Source organism: Elephas maximus, chromosome 13, assembly GCF_024166365.1.
Source record: "Elephas maximus indicus isolate mEleMax1 chromosome 13, mEleMax1 primary haplotype, whole genome shotgun sequence".
NCBI classification, from domain to species: Eukaryota; Metazoa; Chordata; class Mammalia; order Proboscidea; family Elephantidae; genus Elephas; species Elephas maximus.
This window is the reverse complement of record NC_064831.1, coordinates 36,459,922-36,479,095: the sequence shown is the minus strand read 5'-3', so window position 1 is coordinate 36,479,095 and position 19,174 is coordinate 36,459,922. Positions and strand designations below refer to the sequence as shown.

At 40.9% G+C, this 19,174-nt stretch overlaps 1 protein-coding gene across 2 annotated transcripts in view; it reads left to right on the top strand.

Annotated features, from left to right (window-relative positions):
• Nucleotides 1-19,174, top strand: part of ARHGAP10 (Rho GTPase activating protein 10) — a 367,040-nt gene that overhangs the window by 247,128 nt on the left and 100,738 nt on the right. For both annotated transcript variants that reach the window (XM_049905921.1, XM_049905919.1), the window contains 2 exons: nt 2,845-2,950; nt 4,519-4,678. In XM_049905921.1, the coding sequence (XP_049761878.1) occupies nt 2,845-2,950; nt 4,519-4,678 (266 nt within the window). The remainder of the gene's footprint in view (nt 1-2,844; nt 2,951-4,518; nt 4,679-19,174) is intronic.

Here is a 19,174-nt window from a genome sequence, read left to right as displayed (position 1 = left end):
GACCCTTCTCCAGGGACTGACCCCTACTGATAACATGTCCAAAGTATATGAGACATAGTCTTGCCATCCTTGCTTCTAAAGAGTATTCCGGTTGTACTTCTTCCAATACAGATTTGTTCATTCTTTTGGCAGTCCATGGTATATTCAATATTCTTTACCAATACTGTAATTCAAAGGCATCAATTCTTCTTCAGTCTTCCTTATTCATGTTATGTCATATGACTTGGATATTTGCCTTCAGCTTCATAAAGTGTGGTTTAATTTCTTAGCCTTTTTGAGTCCTTTCTCTTTAGTAATACCCATCGCAGTGTTCCGTTGTAATGTCCAGCTCCTCACCCTTAAACAGCTACTGGGAGTGCAAGGTGTAATACCTTTCACTTTACAAACATTGCAAGCAGCCTGAATGTCCATAAAATGATTGTGTAGAGCTCTGTTTCATGACAAGGAAAGGCACCCATGATACGTTAAGTGAAATAGACTGCTTAAACATTTCATGAAAGAAAAGAAAAAAAAAAAAAAACAAAGGAAGTAAAACCCTGCAAGGATTAAACCTAAATTTTACCAGTTTATCTTCGAGCGAGACTTATTATGGGTGATTTTTATTTAAGTGAACTTTTTGTTGAAACATAACAGAAATGTGCACACATTTTAAGTGTACAGCTTAATGAATTTTCTCAGAGTGAAGACACTCATATAATCAGCCCCCAGATCAAGAAATAGAACGCTGTCTGAAGCTTAGATGCCCTGCCTCACACTTAACTTCCCTACTTTCCGCCCCCATGAGGTGAATGCAATCAAAGTCACTCAAATGTACACTTAAAAATGGGTAAAGCGGCAAACTCTTTGTTACATATATTTATCACAATAAAAATTTTTTAAATTAAAAACAATAAAGCAAGGAAAGGGATATGAATAGAGTTAAATTTGGGGAAGTTATACTTGACATTTTCTGAAGATGGATTAGAACAGGAAGAGGAGCAACTTAGGAAGGAAATGCTATCCGGGCAAGAAGCAATGAGGCTGGAAGGGCTAAGACACATAAAGCAGATCAGGAAAGGGGCATTTACCGCAAAGAAGGTATACAAATCATCAAGAAGTATGTGAAAAGATGGGCAACATCATTAACCATTAAGGAAATGCAAATCAAAACCACAGATAAGAAAGTATAGTCTGGGGTCAGACACTGTGGTCACTGCTTCCAAGGCTCAGTGGCCCTGAGAAAGTTATCTAACCTCTGTGCCTGTTTCCTCATCTATCAAATGAAAATAATAGCACAGTCTCAAAAGGCTACTTTGAGGATTCAGTGAGCTAACATATGTAAAACACAACTATTCATTTTCAAAGGTTTTTCATCACCCTAAACAGAAACTCAGTACTCCTTTGGCAATAATTCCCCACTTTCCCCTTCTCACAGCTCTTGGTAACCACTAATAAGCTTTTGTCTTTATGCATTTGCTAATTCTACATATTTCATGTAAGTGTGTAAGTGGGATCATACAATATTTGTCCTTTTGTGTCTGACTTATTCACACAGCATAATGTTTTTAAAGGTCATCCTTGTCATAGCATGTTATCAGAACTTCATTTCTCTTTTAAAAAAAAAAATTAGTTCATTGTCTGTATATACCACATTTTTAAAAAATCCATTCGCCTGTTGATGGACATTTATACTGTTCACCTTTTGGGTATTGTGATAGTAAACACTGGGGCACAGATATCTGTTTGAGTCACTGCTTTCGAGTCTCTTGGGTATATTCCTAGGAGTGGAACTGCTGGGGCATGCTGTGTCTTGTTTAGCTTTTTGAGGAACCATCAGACTGCTTTCCACAGAGGTGGCAGCATTTTACCAACCAGCAATGTCCAAGCGTTCCAGTTTCTCCACAGCCTCGCCAACATTTGTTACTTTCAATTTTTCCGATAATAGCCATCCTACTGTGTGTGAAGTGGTATCCTTGCTTTATTTTTAGTGACTCTAATTTAGAAGCCCACAAAAAAAATAAATAAATAATGAAGCCCACAGTGAAGACTTAATCTTCAAAGTGGCCCTCACAGTCTCAGTCTGCCTTCCTGTAAGCTTGAGGTGACAATTTCAAATAGGCTTGGCTTTCTCTCGTGCTGTTTGCTAATGTGGAACGTACCTCTTACCCCCTCAGCTCTGCCTTTCCTTGAAATTTTCCGCATTGCTCAGGGCCCAATTCAGATATTCTCCTTTATGTGAGATCCCTCCTGAGCCTCTCTGGCCAGCTCTATGTCAACCCCTAAAACAATTTATAGTTCCTTTTCCTGTTACAGTAAACTGAACACCTAATTCCCAGCAGTCATTTTTTTTTTTTGACTTTCCTGAAGACTAGCATAATCTTTAGTAATGAGCATATCATTGCTTTGTTTGATGATTTTCTATCAAGAACACAATAAAGGGAACGTTGGTTACGTTGTTAATGAGAGTCAGGGATGATAATTAATTCCAGAGTCACAGGGATAAAGGTAATAGCCTATCTGCTGACTTCATTTGCAGTCCATTGTGAGGCTGTGATGCAGTGATCCAGTAAGCTGTGAGTGGGCTGAAGTGCAGCATGCTGGAAGGAGAAGTGGTGGCAGCTCTCTGCTCCTAAATATCAACCAGGGAAATGCAATAGTTGTAGCTACACTGAAATTACCACACGGGGAGGCATTAGCAGGTTATTAATAGGGAGAAAGATGGTTCCCCCCCCCCATTTTAAAGGTGGCAAAATATGTTTCAGTTTTCTGCATTTGGAGCTGTTGAACAGATAAGCTGTTATAATTTGTTTTTAGGAATATTAGACTTTTGAGTATTCAACTATTTTCTTTTCTTTTTCTTAAAAGAAAGTGGAAGCCCAGAATCTCGTGTTAATGCTATCCATTTCTTGGTACACAAACTGCCAGAGAAAAATAAAGAAATGTTGGATATTTTGGTGAAACACTTAACAAAGTAAGTCTGTTTTTTTCTTCATTTTGCTGTAGGTGATATGTAATGTTCTTGGATCTGGAACGGTTGGAACCGGGGCTGTATATATGTATGTAATGCCAGGGACTGAACATGGAAACACAGGCTGGACATATTTGACTCACTGTGTGTGTTTTGGACAGAGTGTTGAAATGTGATACTTTTATGAAGTCATATAATTATTTGCTTAACATCATTGCCAGAAACTCAGGGTTTTATTTGAAGTGAAGGAAGAGAATTTTATACATTTTCCCATATATATAGATTCTGGAAATACGATTATAAGTCTGTTAGCAAATTTAGCTTGGTTTCACACCTACCTAGCTCTGAGTTTGAACGTGTCCTTTAAGTTTGTTTAACCCCATAATAGGTAGTTATTTCATAGGATCCCGCCCCTTTAAAAAGCAAGCAAAATTAACAAACCAGTGGAGAAATTAGTCCTTTCTTCAAATATACCCCCTCCACCCCTCCCAAAAAAAAAATCCATTGCCGCCAAGTTGATTTTGACTCACAGCGACCCTGTAGTGCAGAGCAGAGCTGTCCCCATGGAAGCAGACTGCCACATCTTTCTCCCGAGGAGTAGCTGGTGGGTTTGAACCACCGACCTTTTGGTTAACAGCCCAGCACTTAACCACTTTGCCACCAGGGCTTCTCTTCATATATGAATGACTCTTAAGTCATCAGAATTATAGAATTTTAGAGGTGAGAGGAATCTTAGGAACCCTATATTTTAGAACCTTTATTTTACATAAATAGAAAATGAAGACCAGAAGATATCATGACTTGCCCACATTCCTGCTATATTCTTTCATTGAAACAATGTATATTTATTGACTTTTTTTTTAAGGTACTGGTGAATACATAGATAAAGTCACTGCCTTCATGAAGCTTACGTTCTAAGGGGGAAAAAAGATAATAAAATATAAAATTTCAGATGATGATGAGTGAAAATAGAAACCATAAAGTGAGGGGATAGAGAATGCACGTTGGGTGTGGAATTATAAGAGGATTATTATGGAAGATCTCTTTGAGGTGAGACCTTTGAGTTGAGACCTGACTTAAGTGAGCAGGGCTGCTGTGGACAGCCTTCCAGGTTGTTCACTGCACAATGCTACTGGGATAATGGGATGAGTGCAGGTGCTCTGGCCAAGTTCTGCGTACCTGTGAAGCTAATTCTTAGACAAAGACATCATGCAGTCCTTGGAAACAAGGGTATGATAATCTGGGGGAAGGAAGGAGCTTTCTGAGTTGAGGGGGAATAATAAATGAAGGGCTTTAGGAGGAACAACCTTAATATGTTCATTGAATTATTAAGGAAGCCAGTGTGGCTGGAGTAGGGCATTAAAGGAAGAGAAGAAGAAATGTAATCAGTGTCCTCCTCATGTAGGCACTTGTCAGGCCCAGTCATTTCAGAACTACATATTGAGGACAAATAGAATCTCTTGACTCCTTCCTTTTTGGAAAATGTAATGTTGCAGAATGCTGTACATTCCCACAATTATCACCTGGCTTTTAACTAGAAACTATTTTTTTTTTTTTCTCATCAAAATTAGTGTTTCAAATCACTCCAAGCAGAACCTCATGACTGTGGCAAATTTAGGAGTGGTGTTCGGGCCAACTCTGATGAGGCCACAGGAAGAAACCGTGGCTGCCATCATGGATTTGAAGTTTCAGAACATTGTCGTGGAAATCTTAATTGAAAACCATGAAAAGGTAAATTTTTTTTTTTTTCGTTTTCTTTCTAAGAGATTTCTACTTTTGGCTTGTCAGTATGTGATGCACAATTCTCTAAGATTTCCTCACTCTGTCCCCCCCTTGAAAAGGTTTTATTTCATGATAACGAGCTTGGTTCTGATAAGTTCTCATTGGGCTTCTTCTGATGAAGTTCCGTAAACCAGAAGCTTACTTGGTGTTCTGTTAACTCACTGGTCCAAGGAAGAAACATTTACTCAAGGTGTAAATGAATACTGCGAATGTTTAGAATTTTTGCTGCCTTCCTCATTACTCTTGGATTCTTCATGCAAATTCCATTTCTGTGACACAGGAAAAATGTGTGTGTCGATTTGTGTTACCACAATTCTGGACTCTTGATCAGTTTAGGGCTTTGCATCTTCAAAAAAAAAGGGCAAGTGATGAAAATAAAGTTGACGGGAAAGGAGTTGAGGACCGTAAGCATCACTGAGGGTGGGGCCTGGGAGCAACAGTCCTCTGAGACCTGCTGTTCAGGGTTCGCCTCTATTGGTAGGTACTTTTAGAGGTAGCCCTGCCTTGTGGTTTCTTTCTGTTTGGGCTCACCTGACATGGATGGCAGGTAAAGAAGAGGCAGTCTGGCAAGGGCAAACTCCTCATAGCAGGCGTGGGCACTGCCTCTGGGGGGTGGGGGCACACACTCTCCTGGGCTTGGGTGTGCAGTTGAATGTACTTTGAATCAGGTGATTCCTTGTCAGCGGTGAACAGAAACCACTTTAGTGTATTCTGCCCAGCCACCATTACAAGGTCTAGAAATAAGTACTGTTTGTCATTGTCACCTTGTAGTCTGTTTCCCAAAATACTGTTATTTTCTCCTTTATCGTTGGAGAACCATTCTCCTTCTGTGCTCGGTGGTTATAAAAATGATCATCTCCATGTGTCATTCCCCTCCCTGCCAACGGGAAAGGTTTATTCTACCTACATACCCTCCTATTTTCACATATAAAGGTGCTATTGTCCTTGTGTGCCATCACGCCAATTTTGACCCCATGGGACAGAATAGAACTGCCCCATAGGGTTTTCTAGACTGTAATCTTTATGGGAGCAGATTGCCAGTCTTTTCTTCTGCAGAGCTCCCTGTGAGTTTGACCCCCTGAACTTTTGGTTAGCCATTGTGCCTCCTGGGCTCCTACGTGTAAGGGTACACCCGGTGCTGTCGAGTCGATTTCGACTTATAACGACCCTATAGAACAGAGTAGAACTGCCCCATAGGGCTTCCAAGGAACGGCTGTAGGATATGATCTGCCGACCTTTTGGTTAGCAGCCAAGCACTTAACCACTGTGCCACCAGGGCTCCAGTCTAAGCACAGTGAGGGGTAAATTATAAATAAAACACTTCACATAAAAGAGTGAATAACTGTCTCCCGAACTCCCGGGAATCTGTCCCTATTAACCTAAATAACTGGGAAATATTTTTTAAGGAGGTTGGGTTTTCTAGGCTTCTTATATTGTATTGCCAATTTATTTCTGGTATGAAGGAAATGGGAAGGGAGAGGATTTCATTTTACTTGGACCCACAATCAACACCCATGGAAGCAGCAGTCAGGAAATCAACAGACACGTTGCATTGGGCAAACCTGCTGCAAAAGACCTCTTTAAAGTGTTAAAAAGCAAAGATATGTCCTTGAAGACAAAGGTGTGCCTGACCCAAGCTGTGGTGTTTTCAATCGTCTCATATGCATGCGAAAGCTAGACGATAAATAAGTAAGACTGAAGAAGAATTGACGCCTTTGAATTGTGGTGTCGAAGAAGAATATGGAATGTACCATGGACTGCCAAAAGAACGAACACATCTGTCTTGGAAAAAGTACGATCAGAATGTTCCTCAGAAGCGAGGATGGCAAGACTACGTCTCACATACTTTGGACATATTACCAGGAGGGATCAGTCCCTGGAGAAGGACATCATGCTTGGTAGAGGGTCAGTGAAAAAGAGGAAGACTGTCCACGAGGTGCATTGACACAGTGTCTGCAGCAATGGGATTAAGCATAACGACGATTGTGGGGATGGCGAATGACCCTGCAGTATTTCTTTCTGTTGTACATAGTGTCGCTATGAGTCAGAACATACTCGACGGCACCTAACAATAACAGGTAGCCACTTAAAAGATCCACATAGGTGATTCTGATGGTTTGCCAGGGTTGAAAATTACAGATCTAGAGCAGAGATCAGAAAACTTTTTCTGTAAAGGTCTAGAAAGTAAGTATTTTTCACTTTGTAGGCCATACAGTGTTTATAGCAACTACTCAGTTCTGTCATTGTAGCATGGAGACAGCCACGACCACTTGCCATTGAGTCGATTCTGACTCATGGTAGTCCCATGTGTTACACGGTAGAACTGTACTGCATAGGGTTTTCAAGGCTGTGACCTTTTGGAAGTGGATCACCAGGACTCACTTCCAAGGCACCTCTGGGTGGACTTGAACCTACAACTTTTCAGTTAGTAGCCCAGTACCTAACCATTTGCACCACTCAGGGACTCCAAAAACAGCTATAGGCATTACAGAAATGAACAGGTGTGCCTGTGTGGTTGCCATCAATTGGAGTAAAACTCCCTTCAGCCTCATTTACTCTCCTGCCAAGATGAATGACCACCATCATGTTGCCTGTTTTTTTAGGGTTTAGAGTGGAATCTGGGTCTGTTCCTTGGAAGGGAATTTAGCACAGTAGTCACAAATTCAGGCTCCATAATCAGACTGCCTAGACAAAGTCCTAGCTCCCCAACATACTTTGTAGCTTTGTTGTGAATGTTAATTAGATAATACAGGTAACGTAGGTAGCACAGTGCTTGATACATGGTAAGAGCTCAGTAGATGTTAGCTGCTCTAAGCATCTACCGGGCGCAAGCTAAAGTACCTCAAGGAAGGGATGAGGAGGGGGTCGCCTTTTGGGGTTGGGTTGACCCTTTAGCTTAGGGCATTGCCTCTGGGAGCTGTAGGGTAGCAAGAGACACCAGGCTGTGAATAAGAAGAGATCGTTGATGGAGATCTAATACTGAGTGTTCGTGGCTTGTACTCCTGCAGTTTTGCAGTTGGCTCATGGTATGTGACTGTCTGCAGAACACTGGAGGACTTAAAGGAGGAGACTGAACGTTAACGTTCAAAAGGAATGATTTAATTTTAGGAAAGTGATTGACTTGTGAAATATATAAAGTACTGCCAATTTATAAGATTCTTCTCTTTCTCTACTAAGAGCTTGAGAGAGCTTCATGCTGGAATGTGGGAGAAGGTTCTGTTAATATATGAGGGATTTTTGTTGATAATAGTTAAAACAAAAACTGAGTATTTCTTTTGCTGGCATTAGTTCTGACTTGTGGCTGCTTGTGTTTAGACTCAGAATCTTAAGAAGCTGGTTCCCATTCAGTATAGCTGACCTTCGTTTATAAGTGGGGATTGGATGGTTTGTGGAGGACATAGGGTAAAAAAGGTTTGGGGATGTTCCTGCAGTGCTTTTTGCTCAGAGGAACTACCTCTATTTGCCTCCTTTTTCCCATGGCCCTCATCCTCAAATAAAGCTTCTGTCTATTAGAAAAATGAAGAAGATAGCTCAGGAATAAAGATACACCTTTACTATTAAGCAAGAAAATAAATATAGTTTAAAGAAACATGTTCATTTGTTAGGGCTGTGCTTCTTAACCTTTTTGGGATCACAGACCTCTGAAAAGTTGACAGAAGCTTTTGACTCTTTCCCCAGAAAAGCACCCATCTCCCCACCCCCCAGCATTGTGCTGATGATCTCAGGGACTCACCTGCCTGCCTCCATGAATCTGTTTGGGGATGCCAGGTTAAGGATCCCTGACATAAAATGTGAACTGTCTTTATTATTTGTTTCTCTTTAATCAAGGAAATACATGAATTTTTCAAAATACATCAGACTATTTCAAGAACTTAGATTTTTTTCTTTCTCATTTTGTTAACTGTAGATCAGGACCTTGTTAATCACTTTTCTCACTTCTGCCTGTAAGATAGGGAATTTAAAAATGGTTAAAAGTGCTTGGTCATTCATTTGCTTATTAGAAGAATTTTTTGTTTGCTTTTGAGATCCCATTATGTGCCAAGCATGTATCAGGTGCTGAAATGTGGAGCTGAATGTTCCAACCCCTCTTGGAAAGCAGGCCACAGTCTGAAGGTAGAAGTGTGTTTTGGGACCTGTCTTCAATAGTACTATTCCTATCTATGTGCTGTGTAATTTATTTATTTATTGTTGTCTTTCTCCCTGCCAGAGCTTAAGCTCCTTGAGGACAGGAATCTTTTTTATTCACTTAGAATAATACTGGGTACGTATTGTTATTGTCAGGTGTGACTCATGACAACCCCATGCACAACAGAATGAAATGTTGCCCAGTCTTGCACCATCTTCACAGTCGCTGGTATACTGTAGTCCATTTTGGGGGTCACTGTGTATTTTGAGTGCCTTCCAACCTAGGGGGCTCATCTTCCAGCACTATATCGGGCAATATTCTGTTGTGGTAGGGTTTTCTATGGGTGATTTTCTGGGAAGATCACCGGGCCTTTCTCCCTAGTCTGTCTTAGATGGAAGCTCCACTGAATCCTGTCTACCATGGGTGACCCTGCTGGTATTTGAAATATGTATGGCATAGCTTCCAGTATCACAGCAACATACAAGCTGCCACAGTACAAAAAATGGGCAGTCAGGTGGTAATGGGACATATTAGATGCTCAGTTAATATTTATAGAATGAATTCAGTAGATTTTGAAGGGGTTGAGGAGTGAGAAAGAAACAGGCAAACAGATGAAGTCCCTTTAAGCAAAGCACTGTAGGATCGTCATTTCTTGGGTTCAGTTGCATTTGCTATTGGTTACAGCAGTTCTTGTTTTTAATTTTTATTGTACTTTAAGTGAAAGTTTACAAATCAGGTCAGTTTCTCATACAAAAATTTGTATGCACCTTGCAATGTACTCCTAGTTGCTTTCCCCCTAATGAGACAGCACACTGCTTCTCTCCACCCTGTATTCCCTCCATCCATTCAGCCAACTTCTGCCCTCGTCTGCCTTCTCATCTCCCCTCCAGACAGGAGCTGCCCACATAGTGTCATGTGTCTACTTGAGCTGAGAAGCTCACTCCTCACCAGCATCATTTTCTATCTTATAGCCCAGTCCAATCCCTGTCTAGAGCAGTTCTTAAAGAGCCCTGGTGGTACACATGGTTAAGTGCTTGGCTGCTAACCTAAAGGCTGGAAGTTTGAACTCACCTAGCGGCTTCATGGGAGAAAGACGTGACCTGCTTCTGTAAAGGTTACAGCTAGGAAAATTCTTTGGGACAGTTCTACTCTGACACATGGATTGCTATAAGCCGGAATCGACTCCGTGGTACCTAACAACAACAAACAGCTGTTCCCACTGAAAAGTTAAACTTAAAACCTGGTCAGGAATTTTCTTTACCAGTTTGGTAAAAGCAGCTTGTTTACTCATTTTAGAAGGTTTTTTTATTTTTGGGGCGTCCGATGGTAGATTTTTGCCTCCTTTTCATAGGGTCACTATGAGTTAGAATCAACTCAGCAGCAACGGGTTTGGTTTTTGGTTGGTTTATGGTCCTGTCAAGCAACATTGAACCTCATTAGTATGTACTGTGCCACCCAGACAGCTTCATGGAAAGATGGCTACTATTCATTTTTAGAAAGAAAGATAATTAAGACTACAAGCTCTGAAATAATGTTATAATAGCCCAACTATCATTCCGTTAAATCCCAGTTAAACCAAAAAACCAAACCTGTTGCTGTCAAGTCGATTTCGACTCATAGCGACCCTATAGGACAGAGTAGAACTGCCCCATAGAGTTTCCAAGGAGCACCTGGTGGATTAGAACTGCCGACTTTTGGTTAGCAGCCGTAGCTCTTAACCACCAGGGTTTCCAAAATCCTAATTAGAGAACTTTTATGCAATTTATCTGTGTGAAAAGTACTGGCCCTGGGTCTTGCACTTGGCTAAAAGGGTCTCAATTTAATGCTGCACCTTTCTGTTTTCTTCCCTTATTTGAAGCTGGGAAGACAAGTACAGGAGATTTTCTGTTGGGAAGCAGATGCTGCCACTTTCACCTTGGTAATAAATCTTACAGGAATTTTCAAGCGGCGCTGGTGAGACAGCTGTAATAGTGAGAGCAGATAGAAGTGAGCCTGCACTCAGAGATGGTGCTTTATAGAGTTAAGTAGTGGGTTTTCAATTTTCTTTCTCTTCTTTTTTGTGGTGAGATAGTGCTGTGACTTACAACTGATCTTAAAGTACCAAGGTTTCTGGTCAAGAGAAGGGGAGACAGGACATGGAGTTTCCCATTCTTTACCACATGTGTGGCTTTAGGTTTGGGAGGGGAGGGTTGCATTTGGGGAGGGGGTGCTGTTAGCTTGGCTTAGTTCACCTTTCTGAGGACTTAATTTCCCCATTACTTCTTCTCTTGAGTTTCTTCCTTGTACACTTTCATTCTCACTCCTAGCTCTTTGTTCAGCTCAGCTGGCCTTGGCTCCAGAGTCCACACTCTGCTGTGAGGAAGGACATTTCTACTGGCAAAGGTGGTTGTGCAGAAAAACTTCATATGGACGTACGTACCCACGTTACCACAGGTTCCCAGACAGCTGACCTGTATAAACCACCCAAAGGTTTGATCCCAAAGTGGTGAGGGAAGGTTATAACTCCTCTTGGTAAAAGTTTGAGGATGAAGAGAAAAAGAGAGAGGGAGTAAGGATAGGAAAGGATAAGAAGAACAGTCTATGAAAGAGGGAAAAAGTTACAACAATGGACAGGGAGACAAAGAGGAGAAAAATGGAGAAGAAGAGGCCTACTTAGTGTCTGTGAAGGAGAATAGCGAGAAAAAAGATGACAGTAGAAGGAAGACATTTTCTTTTCCTCAGTTACTTATTTTTCCTCCCCAGGAATGTGGAGAATGTTGACCCTAAGTAGGAAAATCACTAAAGCAGAAGAGGCCTTTAAACATATAATTAAAGCAAAATAGCCCTAGATTAATTTTGGAGTTAGAAAAAGACCTCTGGTTTAATCTGCCTTGGAGATCACATTTTATCCTCACCTCCTTGCTGTTTTTATAAAGACCATATGTATTTTATAGGAAACTTAATCCATATGTTTTGGCTTCATTTACACATAATGCATTAAGATGTTGTTTTAAAAGATGTGCTTATGGGCCAAAAATATGATCAAGGTCTTTCTTCCCTTGCAAACCAGAAAATTGCTTTACCCAGGTGGAAAAGGGTATTATGAAGTTTCCAAGGATTTTCAGATTGGGACTGTATCTAGAATTGGTGAGTGCAGCATAACTTTTGTATGTAACAAGGTATACTTGTTATGCATTAATTCAGTGCATTTCAATGGGTGCTTGCTATGAGCCAGACATGGTGTGAAACTTGGGGGAAGTGAAGACAGTGAGTCCAGTAGGGGGAAGAAGAAATGTCCAGAAGTAACTTCAAGGTATGCAGGGAGTGAGTGCTCACACAGAGATGTGGAGAAAGCTGCTAAGAGACTTGAGAGTTTACATACAGCCCGTCTGTGGGAAATCTGGAAAGTTTCCTGAGTAGGTGGTTTGAATAGGTTTTGAGAACAGCGATTGAACAGGTGGAGATGCTTTAAGAGGACATTTCAGATGTAGAAGAACATGTAATTAGAGAGGCACAAAAGAGTTCTGGGAACTCAACTCAAGTTGGAACATGGGCGAGAGGCATGAGGTGGGATTGGAGAAGGATTAGTGCTAATTGTGGGCAGGTTTAGAATGCCATGTTTGGACTTCAGGTGCCAGGAGCTCTCATGGCTTTCAGGTAAACTGCTTCAGCAAACTTAATCTGAGGGCAGTGGTTGAAATAGAAAGAAGAGGGGAAGAAGACCAGGTAAGAAGTCACATGGCATGGATTAAGGGCACAGCAGTGAGAATGGATGGAAAGTGTCATCTTGTGAGGCTGAACAGGCAAAATCCAAGAATGGATTTGTGGTGCAACTCAGAGGAAGGTGTTATAAATGGTCCTGAGGATTCGATCCTGGGGGAATATGGTTGTCATTAAGAAAAGGAAGGAAAAAAATGATTTTGGGGCAGGAGTAAGATAAATTCAGTTTGTAAGGCGGCTAACCAAAGGGTCCGCAGTTCGAATCCGCCAGGTGCTCCTTGGAAACTCTATGGGGCAGTTCTACTCTGTCCTACAGGGGCACTATGAGTCGGAATCAACTCAACGGCAGTGGGTTTTTGGGTGGGTTAAACTACTAAAATGTAGTTGTTGTCTAGATGTCCAGCAAGATATGTCTGGCAGACACTGGGTATGTGGGGCTCAATCTTGTGAGAGAATTTAGGGGTAAAAGGTATAAAAGAAGCTGTAGTCAAAGATATGAAATTGGCACAAGAACGTATTTACTGAATGCTCATTTTGTGGTATGCTTTTAGTCTACTATATAGAGTATCTGTCTCATATAATCCCAAATGTGTGTGTATACACTGGACATATATATTTTATATATTACATATATTTATATATATGTTAAAAATACATATAAAATCTCTATTGCATATGTATATAATACTATCCATATGAGCGAGTGTGTGTACAAAACCCCTAAACCCATTAAAAAACCCATTGCCGTTGAGTCGATTCCAACCCATACTGACCCTATAGGACAGAGCAGAACGTTTCCAAGGAGCGTCTGGTGGATTCGAACTGCTGACCTTTTGGTTAACAGCCGAGTTCTTAACTACTACACCACCAGGGTTTCCACAAAACCCCTATTGCACATATTATCCTTGTATATATATGAGAAAACTGAAGGGAAAGAGATTAACTTGCTCATGAACGCACCTAGTAAGTGACAGCACTTGGGTTTGAACTAAGGATTGTCTGATTTGAAAGCCTTTGCTTCTCATCACTGAGAGAAAAGCAAGAACAATATTGTTGGGGAGTCCTGAGGTTTTATGAGTTGGTGATAAAAAAGAGGAGCCAAAAGAATCCCAGACAAGTTCAGTGTCAGTGTCATCGAGAGGCATTGTCAGTGATGCCAGATGCTGCCACGAGATGGGAGAGAAGGAGGACCAGCAGGTGGCCTGTGCTCTCTTTTAGGGTAAAATTTCTGTTGAGAGCAAAAGGTGAAATCAACTTGTAAGGGCTTAGATGAGTGAGTGTTCAGGAATGGATGACAGTAGGCATAGATTTACTGTGTGTTTTTCTCTTATGACAGAAGCGTATAGCCAGAGAAAACGTCAGAACAGATGTGGGAGGGAAGTAAAGAACAGAGTGTGACTGTTAGTGCTGAGATCCGTACAGCCGCTGTTAGCTGCCATAGAGTCCGCTCCGACTCACGGCGGCCTCCTGTACAATGGAAGAAAACATTGCCTGATCCCATATCAGTCCCATAATCACCAGTGTATTCGAGTTCATCATTGCAGTTGTTGTGCCAATCCATCTCACCAAGGATCTCCTAACCCCTCGTTGGCACTCTGTTCACCAAACATGATGTCCTCTCTAATGACTGATCCCCCCTGATGACGTGTCCAAAGCAAGTGAGTCAGACAGTGTTCTGTTGTGATCTGTAAGGTTTTCGTTGGCTAATTTTTGGAAATAGATCACTGGGCCTCTCTTCCTAGTCTCGTAGTCTGGAAGCGCTTCTGAAGCCTGTCTGCCATTGGTGACGCTGCTGGTATTTGAAGTACCGGTGGCGTAGCTTTCAGCATCAGAGCAACATGTACGCCACCGTAATATGACAAACTGACAGAAGGGTGGTGGTACAGCTAATCACTCTCAAATTCTAATTATCTTGCAGTTCATATCTGAGGTAGGGGACCTCTTTTAAGGAACTTAAAACAGGTATATAAAGAACACGCTTGGGGGATATAGGGTCTACGTAGATTGAGCTCATTCTGCTATTTTACACATTTTTAATATTGTAAACATTTTTGTTCATAATGTGACTTCCTCCGTACCCCTAGCTGTTCAAGGGCCCTTGATGATTCTGCAGAGCATTCGAGAGTCATCGAAGAAAACATTAATAGCAACCTGGTTTTCATTAAATCTGTTACCTTATATTAATACTTTAAAAATTGGCAATTCATGTGACGTAAGATATATAATGTAACTCTCAACCAAATCACTTTATTCTGATAATCACTTTTGGATAAATGAAATTTCATTATTATTTTTGCCTTGTTACGAATTTTAATTGGATTTTAAATGTGATAAGTATGACGTTCGCTTTGTGTAGTGCTTCATCTGCCTATGATGTTTTGGTGCTTCTCTGGTGTCAGTCTGTCATGAAATTTTTTGTAGGATTAGCTGGACCCCAGGTGCCAAGAGGCAATCACGTTTTATTTACATAAAATTTTTCCTTGATGAGGATTCTTATAACTTTGTCAAAATGAGCATTTTCACCTTTGAAATGGGGACTGGCGGCCTGTGTCACATTTTTCCTTGTCTAAAATGGAAGCCGTTTGTGAAGGTCATGCCTTTGGAAAGGGCTGATGTTCCACGTTCCTGCTCAGAGGTTCCATGGGTACATTTTGTTATATCCCTGTTTGCCACACAAGTTGCAGAGTCCCAGAATAGCTAATATCCTCCCCTTACAGAAGAAACTAGAAAGAGTAAAGGTGAGAAGGGCATATGTTTTTCATCAGGTGTCCACCGTAATCACCAGGATATTAAATTACATGTACTCATAAAGAGTATAAAACTGTGCATTGCATTACCCTTGTTAACCTTGGGACCAGCCATCTAACATATGCCTGGCCTGTTTGTGCCAGAAGCTAGGAAGATGCATCCCTACTCCCAAAGTAAATGGTGGAATAGATTCTCTGTTTAGTCCTACCTTGCTGTTGTCCCAACAGCAGCCACATGTGGACTGTTTCTGATAAGGGACAGGCCACTGGTCCATTTCCATTGCTGCGGAAACATCACACATGCTAGCCCTCTTCTCAGTGTTGGTCCCTGTCATCCTATAAAGGAGAGCCAGGTGAGTAGTATGCAAACCACTTTCCCCCGAGTGTAAGGAACCTTCCAGTCTTAGAGCATGTTTGTCATTTAATGGGAAAATAAGTCTCTTAAAAAAAAAATCCAGCTTGAAATCCTCTTCATTTAGCTTTGCTGGCACTGGCTTGCTAGGCAGCAACAGTTTTCATGTGAGAGAAAAAGAAATGTCTTTAAACCAGAACAACAACAACAACAATCAAACTCCAAACTTTATGTCTGCCCGAGTAGTGACTGTTCAATGCAGAAGTCAATATCCCACAGCAAGAATGTTTGACAATTTTGAGGTGTTTCCCCCCGCCCCCTCCCCCCCGCCCAGTTTTCATGAATGTCAGCCTCTTTGGCACTGCCATGAAAACTCGCTTTACTGCTATATTTTTTTTCTCAACAGGGCCTAGTATTTTCTAGAGTGTTCATAAAGAGCCTTTATAGCACAGAAAATTTCTCTGTTTTCCTTAAGCTATGCCATCGGAAGTCTCTGTGTGTGATATAAAGTAGCTCCGTAAATGGTGGATAGTCTTTTTCCCTGGGGACCAGAGTGGCTTGATAAGAGAACATCTGGGAGACAAGAGTTTTTCACTCTGCAGCATTAAGTGCCCAGTACATGCAGAGCAAGGAGTTCTATGGTACAATGGTTAAGTGCTTTGCTGCTAACTGAAAGATTGGCGGTTCAAACCCACGCAGTGACTCCCTAGGAGAAAGACTAGGTGCTCTGCTTCTGTAAAGATTAAACAACAAAAAACAAATCCATTGCCATTTCTACTTATAGCAACCCCATAGGACAGAGTAGAACTACCCCATAGGACAGAGTAGAACTGCCCTATAGGGTTTCCAAGGCTGTAATCTTTACAATTTTTTTTTTTAATCTTTACAAAGCAGACTGCCTCATCTTTTTCCTGTGGAGTGGCTGGTAGGTTCAAACCGTCGACCTTTCAGTTAGCAGCAGAGTGCTTAACCTCTGCACCAGAAAACCCCATGGAACAGTTCTACTCTGTCACATGGGGTTGCTATGAGTTGAAATTGACTTGATGACACCTAACAACAACACATACAAAGCGCTCAGGCTGTCTCTGGTAATTGAAGGTCTGCGATATAGAAGGGAAAGTAGATTTATTCTTTGTTGTCTAAGAAAGCATACTCAGTGTAAGTGAGTAGAACTTGCCAGGGGGTGAGTTTTTTTTCCAAAGGATGGAAGAATTGCATAATGGTATTAATAATGAGAGTGTGTTCATGTTAGGCACGGCTTGTGGCATGTAGGGAAGAGTTGGAATAAAGTTAGCAGATGTGTGAGGCCCTGGCCACTCTGAAAGTCTCTGCCCAAAGTTTCTGGAGATGCAAAGATGGAAAGATAGGCTCTCAGAGCCTAGCTTATTGCCTGGAACTTGGAATTAAATCAGTGTTTCTAGAATGAATAATTATGATGAGGAATATGATCCTTTGGTTCATCCTATTTGTTTGCTGTTTATATTCTCAGCAGCAGTAGAGTATTTATGAGTCAGAATTGACTCGACAGCAATGGGTTTGGTTTCTTGGTTTTTATATAAGAATCAAAGGGTAGGGGGCTGGAGAGAAGGAACCGTCAGATAGATGCCTTTCCATCAGTGGACCTGCTAATGTGGGGTACCTGGCTTTTGCATGAATGTGGTGCCTACTTTTTTTTTTCTTTTAAAATAAAGATATCAGCTTTCAGAGCTGTCTCTTTTTCTCCATATCTTTCAGAATATATTATATATGATAATTATATAATAGTAATTATAATGGTTAATATCAGTAGGGGGACAATTATGTTCCCAGCACTAGGCTCCATTCCTTGTATGACATGTTATCGAAAGGCTGAAATACTCTGTAATGATCCCTGGTGGTGCAATGGGTAAGTGCTTGGCTGCTAACTTAAAGGTCGACCATTCAAACCCACAAGCCACTCCTCAAGAGAAAGATGTGGCAGTCTGCTTATGTAAAGATTACAGTGTTGGAAATCCTATGGGGCAGTTCTACTCTGTCCTGCAGGGTTACCGTGAGTCAGGATCAACTCGTTGGTTTAAATAGGCAGTGTCCTATAGGTTCGCTATGAGTCGGAATCAACTCTATGGCAGTGGGTTTGGTTGGTTTTTTTATATCATAATGTAGCCAAGTGAGCTCTAAAATAAACCTCCTTAGGTTGGAATCTCAGCTCCACCAAGTTGTGTGATGTTGGGCAGCCTATTTAATTTCATTGTATGTCAACTTCCTCATTTGTAAAATAGGAATAATTAAAGTACCTACCTAATGTTGTAAGGATGAAGTAAGCAAATCTATGTAAGATTCTAATATCACCGCTCCTTTACTAGTGAGAAAAATGAAGCTCAGTGAGGTTCAATACTTGCTTAAGGTCATAGGACTAGACAGTGGCTGAGCTGGGATTTAAACCCAGTCTGTTTTTAAGCCTATCCATTAACTCCTACATTGTTGCTGTCTGATGTTGTGTGTATAAATATACACATTTTGCATTTGTATTTGAAGGGGATAAAGGGGTTGAATGACGATTATAAGAATGCAAAATCCTCTCAAATGGCTTTTTTTCTCCCTTCACGTTGCTTTCAGTTTGCTGTCTCGAGCGTGACATACACCCTACTTCTTAGAGACATTCTCTGATTGGCTCATCGTCATTGTTAAGCCTCTCAGATTCACTTTTGTTAGAAGTTTTGGCTAAGCTGTAGTTATTATCATCATCCTCGTCTTCATCGCCCTCAATGTAATTTGTATATATACTAACAGTATCCCTAACATTTCTTAAGCACTCAAATGCTCTGTTACTTTACATCATGATCTTGTTTAATCTCCTGCTCAACAACACTTGGAGGCAGATATTATTATTACTATTGTCATTTTGCAAATGAGAAAACTGGGGCTTAGGTTAAGAAATTTCCCAGGGTCATATAGCTGGTGAGTGACAGGGCTGAGATTCAAACCCAGGACTGTCTGGCTGTGCAGGTGGGGCTCTTAAGCCCTAGACTATACTGCTACTCCTTCAGTTCTCAGTATCTTTAACCAAAAGGCTTTTTTTTCCTTCATTGTCACTGTCCCACAGGCTGGGTGACTAAAATCTGATCCTTAGAAACAGCAGATAGAGAATATTTGTGGATTGAACTAAATCACTGAAAATAGAATATTATGATAAGTTTCAAATATATTTTCAGAAATTCTAAAATTACACAAAATAGTACAAGTGGGAAAATATACACAGGAAGCATCATTTCAGTAATATCTTAAGAGCTGATTTTTCTAAAATGTAAGCAAGAGTACTGAGAATAAACTATATGCTTTTACTTATCAAAACTTGGAATGAAAAATGATAGAAGGTTATACAAGTACTCTATGTGTATTGTTGAAGCATGTACTATAATAATATTTGCGTCAAACTAGTATACTTCCAGAAATAGCTTTTTTTTTTTTTCTTTTCCCTGGAAACATTTCCTGCTACTTCATAAGCAAGCAGGGGAGGGAGAGCGAGTGTTGTTTTACTTCCC